At 42.7% G+C, this 16,417-nt stretch overlaps 2 protein-coding genes across 4 annotated transcripts in view; one reads left to right on the top strand and one right to left on the bottom strand.

The window, feature by feature from the left end:
* Positions 1-11,287, bottom strand: part of mRpL37 (mitochondrial ribosomal protein L37) — a 49,810-nt gene extending 38,523 nt beyond the window's left edge. The window contains exons 1-3 of one of the 3 annotated variants that reach the window (XM_075691849.1): positions 11,143-11,287; positions 10,638-10,870; positions 6,355-6,470 (exon numbers count right to left, since the gene is read on the bottom strand). In XM_075691849.1, coding sequence (XP_075547964.1) covers positions 6,355-6,470; positions 10,638-10,807 — 286 coding nt within the window. In that variant the 5' untranslated portion in view covers positions 10,808-10,870; positions 11,143-11,287. Of the gene's footprint in view, positions 1-6,354; positions 6,471-10,637; positions 11,042-11,061 lie in introns of those variants that run through there. The other 2 variants (XM_075691852.1, XM_075691851.1) reach the window with 2 other exon arrangements.
* A 117-nt stretch (positions 11,288-11,404) lies between these two features.
* On the top strand, positions 11,405-15,671 carry LOC142582299 (small ribosomal subunit protein eS19-like). The gene is made up of 5 exons (XM_075691853.1): positions 11,405-11,477; positions 11,724-11,794; positions 11,873-11,973; positions 13,702-13,885; positions 15,547-15,671. Exons 2-5 carry the CDS (start codon positions 11,724-11,726, stop codon positions 15,638-15,640), a joined length of 450 nt encoding a protein of 149 aa, XP_075547968.1. The 5' UTR covers positions 11,405-11,477; the 3' UTR covers positions 15,641-15,671.
* The last annotated feature ends 746 nt before the right edge of the window (positions 15,672-16,417 follow it).

Here is a 16,417-nt window from a genome sequence, read left to right as displayed (position 1 = left end):
CATACACCAAGAAACTTTTGCTCTTTAACCCTGGTTATCAATTGCTCTTCAAAAGTTAAAACTATTTCCCTACTTAGTGGTTTGTCAAGTGCATGAAATACTATTACATACTTTGTTTTCACTATATTAAGCTCCAGCTTATTTTGCCTGAGCCAGGCCGAGAAGGAAACAAAGTAGGTATTGGCTCTTGTTTCCATATCTGTTAAATCTGTACACTTAAAGAAGGTGTTAGTATCACTGGCATAGATAATAAGTTTAAGAGTGTGTGAGGGTGAGCCAACGACTGCGGCTCAATCTCGCACCATGCAAGGGAAGAAGCGCACTGTCTTCCGTCGCGTGCAAGGCATCCGGGAGACGAGAGGGTGGGCGTTTTGCTCTAGTGGCTGCTGCGTATGACGTGGCTAGCGCAGCCACACGGGCCCCACCTTGAAATAGATCTGCTATGAGGACAGAGTGCAAGTGCCAATAGCTTCGTGTATGCTGTGTTTTTGCCACTTAGTCCGTGTTGAGGCAAGAGGCAGCACAAAAGTCAATTTTCTCACTGCTGCTACCATACTTCATCACCCAGCGTTTTGACAGCGAGTGCGCGCATGGCACCGTGCTTGTTAATTTAGTTAGTAAGCTAATGATTACAAGTTTATACAACTGAGAAAACTAATATCCTAACTTCATATAGCTGTCTACTAATTTGCTATCGCAATCAATGCTTCACCTTTCGGGCAAAACTACGTTAGAAAGGCATTTTTACATAATCGACCAAGGCGATTTCAAAGCACCTAATGGTTAACTTTCGGATACAACATAAAATTATTCCAATGTGTTTATATTGCAAATTCGCCATTAGCCCTTTGTGATAGGTCAAAATGGCTCGGCTCTCGCCCATATGGGCATAAACAAAAACTGGAATAGCTTCACGTCACACTGGCCCTGAAGGCAGAGACGTCCGCCTGTTGTACCCACTGCAGCATGCGCCTTCATAATATCTAGTTTGTTCGCAGCATCCTCAGCCTACTTTTCGTTGTTTAGCACCTCAGCTATAGGGAGCATTGCACCACTCAGCCCACTCAACCGTATTCTAATGCACTATAAGTACAGCCGCCATGGCCATTCCAACAGCAGTGTAAAAACAGCCGGGAGTGGCCGCGCACGTGCCGGCCACTCCCTGGAAGCGCGAAAATGTGTTAAACGCGCAAAAATTATGAGAAACTGTGCAGAAGGCAGCATCATGCGGTGTGCGGAATGTGAACGACTGCACTCTTTCTTGGAGAACAAATCCGCTCACTGTTCGCACGCAGCCGCTTCAGGAGCATACATGTTGAAGCCATTCTGGCGCAGCATGGTGCAATTTCAGTCTATTTTCTGTGTTTCGCACAGTTTGGCGGAGGATTCCCACCCCTGCATTGATGTAAACAAAAAATAAAAAAGTCCCAGTATTGACCCCTGCCGAACTCCTTCTGTTAACTTCAGTTTTGATGAGGTGGTGTTTTTTATTTGCACAGTTTGATAGCGGTGACTCAAGTAGTTTTTAATGAGCTCTTCTAGTGCAACTCCCCACACCCCACACCTAGACAGTTTCTGCAGTAAGATATCATACTTTATAGAGCCAAAAGCTTTCTTTAAGTCTAGAAATAAACCAAGAGTGAACTATCTATGTTTGTAAGTATGCCATATTTAATGCAGCATAACGCTTTTTCAGTTGACCTGTTTGTTTTTTTTTAACTGTACTGGCTGCTAGAGAAGATTTTGTTTGTAAAAAGAAATGAGCCTTTGGTTGTCACAACTTGACCTGGGACATTGGTTTATTCCTTAGCGCACGCCTCAGACACTCCAGATTATTTCTATATCCTCACCACTGTGCTTGCCTCTTTTTTTGTCTGGATGCCAATTTTTATCCTAGCAAAATAACACAGTTTCTATGGTATATCAGGTACTACTTGTGCCAGGACATAAAAATACACAAGATGTGCAAATTTGGTTAAGATCTATTGATAAATGAAGTTGGCTTTCAAGTGTAGCATTCCCCCTTGCGTAAACAATTTTATTGTCGACTCCCGTTACTATGAACCCTGATAATCTAACAAAAAATGTCCGTTTTATCCAAAGTCCGTAATATCCGAAACACATCGCAGATTGCTTTGAAGATGAGGCCCACGTGCACTTTGTTCACGTAGCAGATCACTTTCAAGATACGGCGCCCGCGTGGGCGAGCACTTCGTCCACATCGCAGATCGCTTTCAAGATACGGTGGCCGCGCCGTAAGCAGCAGCCACTGGAGTAGAACCCTCCCTCTCTACTCCCCCCCGTGCCTCACGCGCGAAAGACGGCGCGTTTCCGACCCACCTTCCTCCCTTACACACGGTATATTGAGCCGTGATTGCCGGTTGGCGCTCGCAAGTCAGTCGTCAGCCCGTGCTGACGCAGGTAAAGTATGTTTTATATGCCCAATTCTGAAAAAACTTGCCGCTAATTTCATTCGTTGTACCCGATAGACTGTTGTAGTGCTGTCCATTAAAGGCGAACTTTGTTGAATTAATAAAATAGGCAGAACAAACTAAGGCTAAAATATGGTCCGTTATATCAGGAAGTATGTTGTACGTGGGTCCATCGTAACGAGCATAGACTTAGTAGATTTGTTTAAAGTTTCTATTATACAGGTGTCACACGGCGCACTTTTGATCGCGATCAAGCCCGATCCGGATTGAATTTCTTGGTCGTGTTGGCTCCTTTGCCCAATAAGTGCGAGAGAGCCAATCGCAGTCAAGAATTTCAATACCGATTGGTGCCGATCACGATAAGAAATGTACGCGTAACACCGGTATTACACTTTTCATGTGCTTGCCAACTTTTCGTAATGCATTATAATGCAAATAAATTTTGTTTACAAATGGCACTGTCGCAATGGCAACGAATGTAACAGTAGAACAGCAGCATTCTGCGGCATGCATAAGTGGTTTTGTAATCGTGCAAATTTGCAAGTCCATTAGTTTTCTATAACATTCTACGGTATACCCATGAGGCCCATCACACAGCTTGTGCCTTAAAGGTTACACGTGCAAAGTGGTGTCAGCACCACCAGATGAGACAAGTGGTAGGTAGGACTTGGCTTGGAAATTACGGGAGCATAAAAGAGAGTCCATCAGGCAATGGAAAAAAAATGCATGTAACTAGCATAAAATTATTCAACAGTATTGAAAACATAAACGGAATGACCACTGTCATGGTGAACAAAACTTAATTCCTTACAGCGAGATAACACTTGTTGGATTCTCTTTCATGCTGGCATACAATCCCTTTCACAGTCGGTTATCACTGTTTCCAGCATTCGGGGTGTTTTCTTTTTGGACTATACAGAATTTTTTTAAGATCACCTGTGACAGACGGCACAATTCCAGTCTTTGAGCTGGACTACCAAGATTAGGTGGACATTAGTTGCACAGATATCGAAATGGTGTAATTCACTAATTGACAAAAATTCATTTGCGAGAGCAAGACACTGCAACAACCGCTGTGGTAGCCCAGTAGTCATGGTGCTGCGCTTCTGGGCTCGAGGTTGTGGGTTCCATCCCAGCCGCAGCGGCCATGCGAGGGCAGAATGAGAAAATGCTCCTTAATTTTAGCTTTAAACTAATAACTTTATGATAGATATTGAATTTACGAATTGAGGAAGCTGAACAAATTCTGGGGATAGTACCAGTCGAGACATGCGCCATCAGACTTTAGGTAAAATAGCACTGTTGTTCCATTTATTTTTCAAACAAAATACTGTTTTATGCATCAAAACACAAAAGTAACGGACATGCCTATGTATTTTGTTGTACACTTTGAAAATGAATATGTATTGAAACTGGTATGATAGTGAAAAATCATTCCAAGTGGATATGTCTTGTGAACTCGCTGGCTACAATGTGTAAACTGTAATAGGTGCAATGAAGTAATCAGCCGAAAAATTAATTAGTGATTTTTTGTTCATTTATCAATTATGCTTTTTGATTACTCGTGCAAGTAATGTCTGCACCATTGAGTAATCCTGCTGCAGGACTAAAATTGTGCTACCTTCTACAGGCAATTTTTAAAAATTTCATATAAGCTGAAAAAAAATGAAAAAGAAAAGAAAGCTGTAGAACTAAGTAAACATGTCCATCACTGCAAATCAACAAATTATTTTTAAAACATATTCCTAGGTGTTTTTCATGTAGCAGCTTCTGAGGGAGATTTGGCACCAAGCATGATATGCTTTCTAGTTCAATGAAAAGCAGGCCTGGGCTAGTTGATGTGTTTCATTTTGTCGTTTGTGTTGTTGAAAGTATGGTTGTCAAATGTGCCTTTCTGTTGTCCCTGTCGTTCAAGCTTGCGCTACAACAAAATAAGAGGATGCCATACCAACAAACCCATATAGCCAAACTCATCTAGTTGGTGTGAAATTATTAAACAGCACAAAGGTAGAACTTGTGCAAAAGAAAACCACGAAAGCACAACGCTGTGTATTTGTCGCTTACTTTATTTTGTCCAAGTTCAATCTTTGCGTTAAGCGAAGAAAAATAAAATAGGTAGCCTAAAATCAATTGTCTCTAAGTATCACTATGGCAAATAGTTTTGTAAGTAACTTGACATGTTGATCTCGGAATGACCATAACACGAATATAAATACTTTCTGCCAGAAACTTCATGTTTGCTGTGTTACTTGTAAGTCATGTCTTTCTTCAAGTAGCAACCTGAGAAGAAATAAAGCCCCCTTGCTAGGTTGCAAAGTGTTATTTGGTACCAGTATCAGCAGCAATGCTCAAGAAAACCATAAGCAAGCTGTCAAACACAAATTTAGAAAAAGGGCACTTTGGTTAGGAGCAAAAAAGATGTTAATATTGTAACTTTTTTTGTATATATACTACATAGACAAAACAGTAGCCTAAAAAATGCATTGAACTTCTTTTTTTAGGGGGGGAGGGGGGGGGGAGTACTACGAACTTTCAATATATCACCAGATTATAGAAGTGCTGCCACCCTATTTTTCTCCAAACCTTTGGAGGCAAGGAAATGAAAAATTCTACTGTGGAGCCCTCAGAGTAGTGAGAACATAGAAATGATAACAGGGCAAAGGAGGCTAAAAAATGAAGACCCTCTACAGCGCTTCTTAACTATCCATCCTAATCGGCTATCACAGCAGTAGCACAGCTGATATGCCTTATCAATTCATTGCAGTTCGAATCTGCCAATGACTGCCTAATTTGTCAATGTCAAAGCAGAGACAGACATCGCTTGCAAGAAAATTACAAATACGGAACTAATTACTCCAGGGCACATGTTGCAATTTACAAAGCGTAGCCAGCAAGCTCACGAGACATCTACTAGTTGTGACATCCAAAGGTGTGACGAAATCCAGTTCTTTTTGTCTTTCAGTGCATAAAAGGGCACTTTGTTAAAGAAAAGTGGAACTATTCATTTTACTGCAAGTTTGGTGCCGGATATCTCGAAACCATTGTCATCCTCAGAATTTGTTCCAAGTGAATGAGTCTTGCAAACTCACTGGCCACAATTCGTAAATTGCAATATGTGCCCAAAAGTAAATAGTTAAAAAGTTGATCAGTGAAAATTTGTTAGTCAATAATGTATTTATATTTTTTGCATTTATTTTTCTGCCTCTGAAAATGTTTGCTCAATTGTAGTATGTGCTACAGGCAATCTTAAAAATTCTGTACACCTAGTAGATGTAGAGCCTTTTCTTTCATGGTTTTTTCCCAATTTTCACACACAAGGAAGTATTACAGCAATCACGTGAAGCCAGCTTTCTCCCTAAATGTCCACTTTCCCAGAAATGCTTCCACACTGTTTCATATCTACTTCATTTGCGATCGAGATATATGCTACATTTATTTTATTAGATCAGTCAAAGGATGGCCAAAGAATGTAAGAAAACTGCAAACATTGAAGACCTGTAAGTGGTTATTTTGTGAACTCTGTATCCTCTGCTGAGCCTACTTAAATGCCCTGACAGTAAAGACAGGTCTAAATGGTTAATACTTTTTTTTAAATATTTTTTCAAGTCTGCAGATGTGAATCAACATTCCTGGTAACTCGATCGTTACCCAATTAAATGAAAATTAATTCAACCACAATTTCCCATCACCCTCCTGTCCTAGTTTCCACTGATGTGGCAAGTGAAGTTATAGTTACTGGTCACACCATCAGCTCAATGTTACTTAGCAATGCTGCAAGTTTAACAGGAATATACATATTGCACATTCTATACCACACCTATGCACATCATATGTATTCCCCCTCTCACACACCCAGAAGCAAGAGTAAAGCTTTACACCACTGACACTGGAGTGCCTTTCACGGTTACATAACAGTACTGACCTTCAAGGAGTCGAGACTTCTTGTGCACAATATAGGCCACCTGGTCATGCCAGTTGGGGTTTCTGCTATCGTTGCACTTTTCATATGGAGTGCCATAGGGCTCAGGAAGCTCAAACCTGCAACAGCACGAGGTCAGCATTGTCATTATTACCCTGTCAGCGCAGCGCTCCGAAACTGACAAACCCCTCCCATATTGTTTCTGCTTCCTGGAGTGGCTGCTGATGATTTCAGTGTTTGTCACAGACAATATATCAATGTACCTTTATTTTAAGTTGTCAAAAAATCAAGGCACTCATGCTAAGTGCACTACCACTAACAAGCCATTTTCGCAAGCACTGTAGAGGAAGTAATGCTAAGCACTGCACTGTAGAATGGTCGTGAAGCAGGCAAGTTGGAAGTGATCCATTGTAAGCAATGTGCAAGCAGAGAAGGACAACTAAGAAATAACCCAAGACAAACAATCTCCCTTTCTCTCTCGCTCCCTCACTCTCAATCAATCAATCAATCCATCCATCCATCCATCCATCCATCCATCCATCCATCCATCCATCCATCAATCAATCAATCAATCGATCAATCAATCAATCAATCAATCTTTTATTTACAACCATTTTTTGCTGAAACTGATAGAATTTTGTGAAAGGGACATGAGGAAGTAATAATGCACTCTGCATTGAATGACCCCTAAAACCTCATCTGTAGCACTCAGCACAGCATCACAGTGTTCGTTTGCCCCGTAATCTCAAAAGATATTTCAAATAAGTGCCCACATAGGCATGCTTGCATAATGTGCACCACTAGTTGTCCGTTTTGTTAAAGTGATATTTAATGGGATAACAAAGAGCAACATTTAACCAGCTTAGACTGTTAGTAAAGTGATTGTTCAAGACCTTTTGTACCTGTTTAGTGAGAAAATGTTGATGAATAATGAGAAAAATGCAGTAAAGAGTTTGACAGAAGTTCGCCTGGTCAGGTAACATGATGAAATTGTGGTCACTGACCAAATCAAAGTGAAAAAAACGCATACAGGTTCCTTGATTAAACTAAAGCAGGCAAGAGCCATGTGCCCTTCTTTAAGCCAATATGTGATGTAATGTATGGGTGTAGGTAGCAGGCAGATTTCCACCATATTTTCACCCAAGAAACACACACACATACTAAAGCATCCTTTTTAATTTTTATGCTCATACTGTAGTGCTGTCATACCAAGTTACATCACAAATTTCGAAGTATATTTGTGCTAATTTCAAGGACTTTTTTGCGCAAAAAATGTCCTCTAAACTTTCTACATTGTCTTCAGTTCCTTTAGAATGACATGTAAGTCTCGCTTAACGATAAAAAAATTAAAATGCCATTAAAACCTGACTTTGCCAGAAGGTTGGGTGGAAACTTCAAGTTGCCACTGTCATGTGTCTTCTATTTTTGCTTTTTTGTCTCTTCCCTGGCTCATCAAGTTTTCACCAACAGCAGGACTAAGCGTGTACTTCAGAAGTGTAATTGACATTTTACCATCATAACCATCATTATGTAATGGTTACGTGAACACCCCTTGAAGCTTTGGTAGGTGGTTTTTGTGTTCCCTCAAACAGAGAGCAACACTGTAACTTACGTGCACTATTGCTGCATTTGATAACCATTCTTTCTCACCCACCACGATAGCTCAACTACTATGGTAATGGTAATCTTAATTTAATTTTAATCATTCTTTCTGTCCAACCTCCCCCCCCACCACCACCACCCAGCCACATACACACGTACACTCCTTACACACCAACAGAACATTCAGATACACGAGAGATTTCCAGGTTTTTGTTGAGCGAGCAAAAATTCTAGCCACATGCACCAGGTCAGAGCTACAAAGTCACTGCTATCTGGAATTAAGGGCACTAAGCCAATAAAATAGTGAAGACTTATTTAGGACAAGTAACAAAAGCCACTATAAAGCAGGGAAAATTTCATGACATAATGGCTATCAGTTGCTGACAATGATGCTTAAAATAATTAACGCATGATGCCTTTTCTCTCTTAAATGACTGTACTTCAGTCTGTTAACAAAATAACTTGTCACTAATACAGGAAATTAACAAGTCTGGAGCTTTATATTTAGGCCAAGCAACAACAAGACCCTGTAATGACTACGTAACACTGAGCTACTCAGTGTTGCCAGAACATTGAACCAAAACTTCTTTCACTCCCGTTCATTGAAAGCAGTTCACTTCAGGTTCAACTTCAGATAAAAAGAATAATGGTTTAAACTAGTCTATGTTTATTTGTACAACCTAAGAATAATTACAGAAAAAGTGCATGCATATATTTTGTACAAAAACTCGATGTTGCTCCTAAAGTGCAAGGAAAGACTGGGAAAAAAAAATATGTGTGCGGTTCATTCCACCCCTAAGTAGATTAAAATAAATAAATAAATCACATTGTGTAAGTGCACCTCAAAAGCAGTACATAGTTTATATCGCACCTGCTTCTGTTTATATACCAGTGCAATCAAAAGTGACTGCCTAGCTAAGAAGTGCCTTCTTGATTTCAGCACTTACATATAGGTCTCCTACCACCTGAGAACTATTTGACAGTGTTACAGTTCACGTTGTGTGGCAGTGAACGGAACAGCTGCCCAACGCCTGAGACAAGACGTGCCTAATCGTCACGCTCGTCAACATGAAAAGACTTGTCCACTGGGTATGTGTGACGAGATCATGCAGCAGTGCAAATCTTACTCTCTTCTGTCCTCCACTCATCTCTACACCATAGAGTGGTTTTTCTCCATATTCCTCTGTGTGGGATGACCAGTGTGCTGACAAGGCCTTCTACCAGGGAACAAGAGAGAATGAAGTTGCCTGGATGATGGAGGGTATAAGAAGGCCAGCAAGATGCCACGTAAAAAGGAGATCTCTGCCCTTACATGCAGGAGCATGCATGCCAAACATTTCTGTACTTTTTGTCTTGAAGTGCGCCACTCACCCGTTATAGAGCAATACCAGGCTGACCCATGGTGGAGGCGAAGCAGGCTTTAAGCATTCCCCATACAAGGGTGGATCCCAAAGGTAGTGCAATAACGGGCCAATTCGTGGGGGAAGTACAGTTTGCCATTAAGGGGCCCACATACACAGCTTCGCTGGTCATCCTTCTTCACAGAGTGGAAGGGCACTGAGTTTTTTCTTTTTGGTTTCACACCAGAGCTTAGCCTTAACATTCGGGTTCACTTCTGGTTTGTTCAAAAATACAGTTTTCCTCTGGTTTTTCGCTCAGTTCCAGTTCTATACTTTGGGCGTTATATACTTGCAAAAATGTTTCAGCACTCATGAGAAAGACATAGCCACAGACAACGCTGCGTGCGGCCACTTCTCTGTCCATGCTCAATGGTGCGACATTTGACCATATATACATTATGTTGAGTTATGCAAATATTTGTCATTTTATAAAATATCTGTCCCACTACTACACAGGATGATCGCGCAAAAGTGAAGGAATGTTCGTCCCTGCACTAACCAGCACCTGCATATGAAAGTTATGTGCAAGTGCTTTTCATACTCTTCTTTTGTACAGGAAAGGCAAGCCTTACTCAAGTGGTGTACCTACATTTGCCTCCTGTCATTTGTTCGTAACCAATGAACTGGAATAAACTTGTGTGCTTGCTGATATAATAGGTCTCTTTGATCTGGGTGCCTTTTCTGCACTGATTTACGAAGTGTACCACTGTTGTCCCAGATTTGACAGTGCAACGAGCACCAACTGCTCCATGTTTTCAATTTGATGTTGTGCAAAGATGCATCGTGAACGCATTCACAGCACTCTTGTACTCAAGCAAAAGGCGCAAAAATGGGCACACCTTTAAAAATGAATTCATTCAGAATTGCCCAGCTTTAGCCTTTCTACTTTTGCTTTCAATGGGGCTCTTCGATTTGTCGTCCCGGACTGCCCAGAACTAACACAGGCGGTGCTTTCCGCCAATGAGCATTGCATATTCAGCGTCCTGAGCAGTCCGGGACGACAAATTGAAGAGAACCACTGTTTTGCAAGTGTAGAAATACCTTTTCTTGTGGTAAGAGGAGTCTTGTGTTCGCCCTGACGAGGACAAGTCCCCTTGTCAAAAGGCTGGCTTCAGTGACATTCTTGTTCTACCACTGTTCACTCCAAAACCTCCATCTTTATGTGAACTCTCTCTTGTTTTGCGAGCTATTTGCAGCGGATGACACGGTGCTGCGCTTGTTGATTAGTGGTGCGAGGTCAGCAGCGTTCGCAGCATGTTAGCGTGCACGTACGAGAGAACTTACGGTTCCGGCACAAATTCGTTCGCAGCGATGTCAAGAGCGTCGTGAATTTGGACTCCTTTGTCCAGCAGAGGTTGCGGCGTGAGGTACTTTCGCACCTTACGCAAGGTTCTTCTGTCCTTCCACAGCCTTTTGCGGAAGTAGACTTCGTTTTGCAACCGCCAAAACCTCATGGCGTAGGACCTGCGGTGGAAACTGTTCCTCTCCGTCAGAGCGAGTAGCCCAACTCGATAGTCCTTTGAAACAAAAAAAAAATGTTTTGGTCACGTTGCGGTCTTGAAGGTGCAGGGCGACGAGTTAAATGCAACGCGCACAGAAGAGCATATTACTGTGCCAAGAGAAGCAAGAAAATCCAGCTCGGGCACAAAATGAGACTACTGAATCAAGAAACCAATGTCGTGGTTTTTGCAGCAACAACGTTACCTACTTAAGATCCATTTCCACTAACGCTCGGCAAGAAAAGTTTAAAGAATCGCTGCAAAAAAGTGCTCGGTAAAAGGCTGCTCACATTTCAACACGCTGCCCATTTACATGCTCATGTGCGCTGCCATGTTTGTTCCGGGCAGCGCTGTTCCACGCTTCCGCGTCCCTGCACGACATCAACCATTGTTTTGATAGCTACGCAATATTTATTTTTAAGAATGTATCATATCACAGTGTTGTTATTGTGTGGCTATAAATGTATACTGCGTGAAAAGAAATTATAAATCTACGTCTACTCAGTAGCTGGTCTTGGCGGTCTTGGTCTGCAAAAATTGCAGGTGGCGCAAGTGGCGATTTTTCCCAGCATACATTGTGTTCCTACACACGTTTCGTTCCTTTCCCTTCGCAAGCGCCGACAAGGTATGGCGAGGCCTAGTATAGATTGCTGTCTTTTAGCATTTTGACGCGAAGAAAAGGCTGCAGTAGCGTAAACGCCATAATTTTGCGTGATTTTGTATTATTATTTTTCGCTTATGAGCTGATGTAGCGAGTTATGACAGCGTCGTTGACGTGAGCGCGGGTGCAACTACCATGTGACGTGCGATACTGTTGTGTATGAGTAACGTCCGTAAATGTTGACCGCATGTTCTCGATTCTGCTTTTCAGATGCCGTCTGTCGGAGTCAAAGACGTTGATCAGCAAGCGTTTGTGCGGGCTTTGTCCGCCTTTCTCAAAAAGTAAGCTTTTACGCTGTTCTGGCATGTTCGTCAGTTGTCCAGGAAGGCCTAGCAATTTACTATCTTCATTGCCGGCAGGTCTGGCAAGCTTAAGGTCCCAGACTGGGTCGATGTCGTGAAGACCGCCATCTACAAGGAGCTGGCCCCATATGACGAGGACTGGTTCTACACACGATGCGGTAAGTTCCGTTGACGAGTGTATTGCAGCAGGCCCCTCGTCGCACCTAAAATAGCTGAACATTCACCACGCTTGCGCTTATTGTGATCTATTCGTATTTCAGACGCAAACACTTACACTGCAGACCATGCCAAAGTTGGGTAGGCAACGTTTAGTGGCAGGCGTGACGTCACGCCCTCATTCCTGGTTCTGTGTCCTTGCAGGAACGTTCTATCGGTTCCTTTCAGAACTGTTCACGCCATCGCTAATCCTAGTTTCAGTATCGGTCAAAGTTTTCATGGCACGTAAAACACAACTTTGGTTTAATTCTATGCTCAGTGAGAGCATCTGTAGTGATTGAATGTAGTGTTGATCTGCATTGTCTCCAATTTTCACCCTCACAACTGTTGGTACACATCAAAGTAATCTTGAAAGAATGATACAAGTGCATCTCAGTTGTCAAGTACTGAATGTTGGGCGTGTTGGTATTACATACTCGAAAGGTAGTGCAAAAGAACACGGACGAGCTTCTCCACCTAAGTTCTCCCATTTTTAATAACGCTGTGCACACTACAGACTGTGCCCCTGCCAGTAATGGCTGGGTGCACAACGATGCAGTGCCATCTAGGGAATGACAATTCTCGTACTGGTGAAGTTTATTATTCTTTTAGCATGAGGCTGCATGGAGATTAAGGTAGGTAGGTGCAAGGTTAGGTTAAAAACAAGCTGGCATTATTTCGGTTAGAATAAAATATTACTGAAGATCCCGGACTAGGTGCGCGGATTATAAAGGTCTAAAGCAGACTTGGAATTCCCAGCGAGTGTACATTTTGCTTGGCAAATTACTATATGGCAGAAATGACAAGCCTTATACAGGATGTGGCGGCAGCACCTGTGTATCATGCACCCAGCCATTTCTGGCAGGGGCGCACTGTCCCTGTTTTTTTGTGCCATCCTTTCATTTGTCATCAAGAGTGACTGGTGTAGAACAGCTGATCTCAGTTGCACCCCAAATGCTGTGGCATAGTGCTGCAGATTACACAGTCTTTACTCATTGATGTCCTTTTATTGCATAGAATTGACAAGAGTTTTGAAGCTTGAAAATAAGCATATTGCTCTCAATTAATTTCAGCTTGTTGCTTGTAAAGTTTCTGTTTAGATACTGTGTGGCTGCCATTCGAGCAGGATTACCAGAGACTAGGAGCTTTATAGCGGCATCTGAAGCAGTCTGTTGAGGAGTGATGACAAATAATGAATGCTGAATGCCACAGTTACAATTTTAAGAAATTTAGTGATATCAACTTCTATGCGTGCTGCCAAATTCGGAAAAATAATTTCTTGGAGAGGAGTAACAATACGGATGATTACTCTTATGCTAATTTTTATTTATATCATTGTTAGCAAATATGGGTATTGTGCCAGCGAATTTAACTCTCCATAAAAATTTTTGGCAGTCATGCCTAATGGACCAAAACTAATGAAATCTGAAGGATCCTGCAAGCGTAATGAAGTAACATAATGTTCTGCTGGTAGGTATGCCTTGCTATTAATTGAGGTATGTCTAAAGTTGTGGGCAGCACCATGGAAGACTGATTGCTTTGTGACATCAAAATTTCTCCTCTGCACTGTCATCTTCGCATGCCACAGATGAAATTCCTGCCACTGGTAGCACCTTGGCCACTGTATGCTTGTAAAAGGGTCGTAGTGCCACTTGACCATATGTGCCTCATGGTTTGGTTCACTACTGCAGCATCTGTAGCGCGGCACCTATACATGCGGTCTCCATCTGGTGTCAAGTCCATGCGCAAGATCTATGGTGGCCGGTACCGCCGGGGCGTCCGCCCATCCCACTTCTGCCCTGCCTCTGCCAGTGTGGCACGCAAGGCCCTTCAAGCCCTGGAACAGCTGAAGCTGGTTGAGCAGGACCCTAGCGGGTGAGCATTTTCAGTTGCGCCAAACTGTCACCGATCTCGGGCACGTGCGTTCCTGAGATGGAAATGAGGGGGCACATAACGGTACCTGGATATGATTTAACTACACGGAAAACTCCCTAGAAGAAAAATATAACACTCGATAACCATGAAAACAAAGTTAACGTATATATGTGCAGTTTTTCTTGCCAACCACATTAATTCCAGTCCTTGCTTGTCACTGCAATGTGGCCACCTTAGCCTTTCTGGCTGCACAGCTACTCGAATAAAACGTTCTTACTTTCTGTCACTGGCTTGTGTTGCGTCCGAGCTTGGTAGCATCCCGCCCATGGTCAGTACTCCCGACGATCCTGTAGATGTGGTTCAGCCAGCCAGTTTGTAATGCCTATTTTCCAGTCATCGATGAGGTGGCAGCAAAAATTTGGCGGCGTCCCGTGTCTGGTGTCAGACGTTGCATTGTCAAAAAGATTTTTGAACTACTCATACCCAGGCTGTTCATGTGATGCAAGGAATTCACTGAAGTAATTTCTCAAGCTAAACTATGTGGGAAAATCTTAAACTACGACTTGCACACAACCTACAGACATGATAGCTCTCAGATTGTAATTTCAATATTCAGTAAGACATAATTCTGTTACGCAATAACTCAAGCAAACCCCTTTTCCAGCGTTTTTACAAAGCACAGACTGGAGACTTTGTTCGCCATTTGTGCATGCCAGCACGTAAGTATCTCGGAAGTCGCGGAGCAGAGCGCCGCTTCCTTGAAAGACTTCCAGATGGCACTCGCCTCCGTTGCATTGCGGCTCCTGCAAGAGGCCACATTTTGACCAGAAAGCCAGCCTTCGTGTATAGCGCTCGCCGTGAGCATTTCCTGGTAAACATTACGGTTACACACTCTGCAGTTGCCGGGAGGTGCAGTCGGCAATCTTTGAATGCCATCGCATTCCAACTCTGGTAACGTGCCTCGAGCCTTCAGATCTTTCCCCTCGGACACTCGCGTCGTTTCGAACGCTTTCTTCTCGTCATCGTCGTTTCGCACTGCATGTCTCTTGCACGTGGCACTAACCCCTTTTTCTTTAGTCCGCGAGTGCTGAAAACTTGTGCATGGTGCTGAACCACATAAACACATGACGAAAATCATGGCAGCACCCTTTGATTACTCCGAAGCATTCCACAGTGGCCTTGACATGTTGCACATTGAAGTTCTTGTGCTTTGCATTCTTGAGCCTACCAAGTTCTGCTTATATGGTTAGGAAGTCTCCAAAGTACACTATTAGCATTTGTTAGTTTACTGCTGGATCCTTTTTCTTCTGATTAATCTTCGTTAAGAATGCCCAGTCAATTATTAATGGTGATTATTAGATTAAGCAGACAGGAAATGTTCCTGTTTCTGTGAGTATACGCAACTATAAATTGTAAGAACCACTGCATCTTTCTGTGAATTTAATGCCCCATTGTGTGGAGGCTCATGACTTTACATAACTGCCGTTGTGTATTGTGTTCAACATCAGTCACTGCTAATATGGAGTGTTTGCATACAAAGATTTACTAGAAATTTTATCAATATGTATGCCCTTGTATTTCTTATTTTCCCCCTCCCCCCTTGATAAGCAGTCTTTGCAACATCGTTTGCTTCAGGTGCCTGATCTTGATTTGTTTTATAGTGGCCGCAAGCTGACCAGCCAAGGCAGGAAAGATTTGGATCGGATTGCTGCCCAAATCAAGATGAAGACTTCTGCGTCTGCATCTGCGAAGTAGATGCACCCTTTCAGTAAATGTTTTGACCACATTTCCAGCCTGCTGTTTTTCTTTGAGACATCTTTTGTCAGTGCTGCAAGTGGGTGTGATGGGGCAATATAATGCCAGCAGTGTTGTGTGTTATGCTTGCAAAAGCACTTCACAGAAACACGTTTTCCTGGCCAGTTTGAATGTTGCCACCACTGTAGTCAAAGCTGTGAAAGCTGTAGTCAAAGTAGCATATGCTATACTTGCAGAAAATGTTTCTTGGCTATGAAGTGAAAGCTATGGGGGGCAGAGCTTCTGTACATGACTATTCGTATGGCATGTAGTCTGGGCACACTCGGCACCACTTTCGGTTTCGCCAGCCTCACACCTCTTCACTTTAGTCAAGGTAGATGCAATTAACTTGGCGTCAATCAGTGTTTATTTGCATTCGATGTGTACCAAGTTCTAAACAGCGAGCATCGTAGCTTAAGACTTGGATGTGCAACCGATGCCGGCACAGCAGTCAGCTCGCTCACTTGTTTGTACATGTTGGTTGCGGTTTCCTGATGGGTTCATTTGGAGCGGTTGGGTATTTACAACAAACATGAAGAACATGCCGCTGCAGTTCTGATATCGCAAAGAGAAACGCTGAGCTCTACGGCCCAGGGCCGCTCTAGTCTCCGAAGACTGGGATACAATGCTCGATCCCTGTTCTGATGACACGAAACAGACTTGTCACGAGATTTGAGAAAGCACAACCATGTCTCACCCATACCAAGAAATATGAGTGCCAGGTACCATGCAGGCCGC

Source organism: Dermacentor variabilis, chromosome 5 (genome assembly GCF_050947875.1).
Source record: "Dermacentor variabilis isolate Ectoservices chromosome 5, ASM5094787v1, whole genome shotgun sequence".
Lineage (NCBI taxonomy): Eukaryota > Metazoa > Arthropoda > Arachnida > Ixodida > Ixodidae > Dermacentor > Dermacentor variabilis.
This window is presented reverse-complemented; position numbering and strand designations above follow the sequence as displayed.

Excerpts from the sequence above, each read along its gene's own strand:
- LOC142582299 (XM_075691853.1), top strand. The coding sequence starts at position 11,724 with ATGCCGTCTGTCGGAGTCAAAGACGTTGATCAGCAAGCGTTTGTGCGG. Across the intron at positions 11,795-11,872 it reads TTGTCCGCCTTTCTCAAAAA|GTCTGGCAAGCTTAAGGTCC; the intron begins GTAAGCTTTTAC and ends CATTGCCGGCAG. Across the intron at positions 13,886-15,546 it reads GTTGAGCAGGACCCTAGCGG|TGGCCGCAAGCTGACCAGCC; the intron begins GTGAGCATTTTC and ends TTTGTTTTATAG.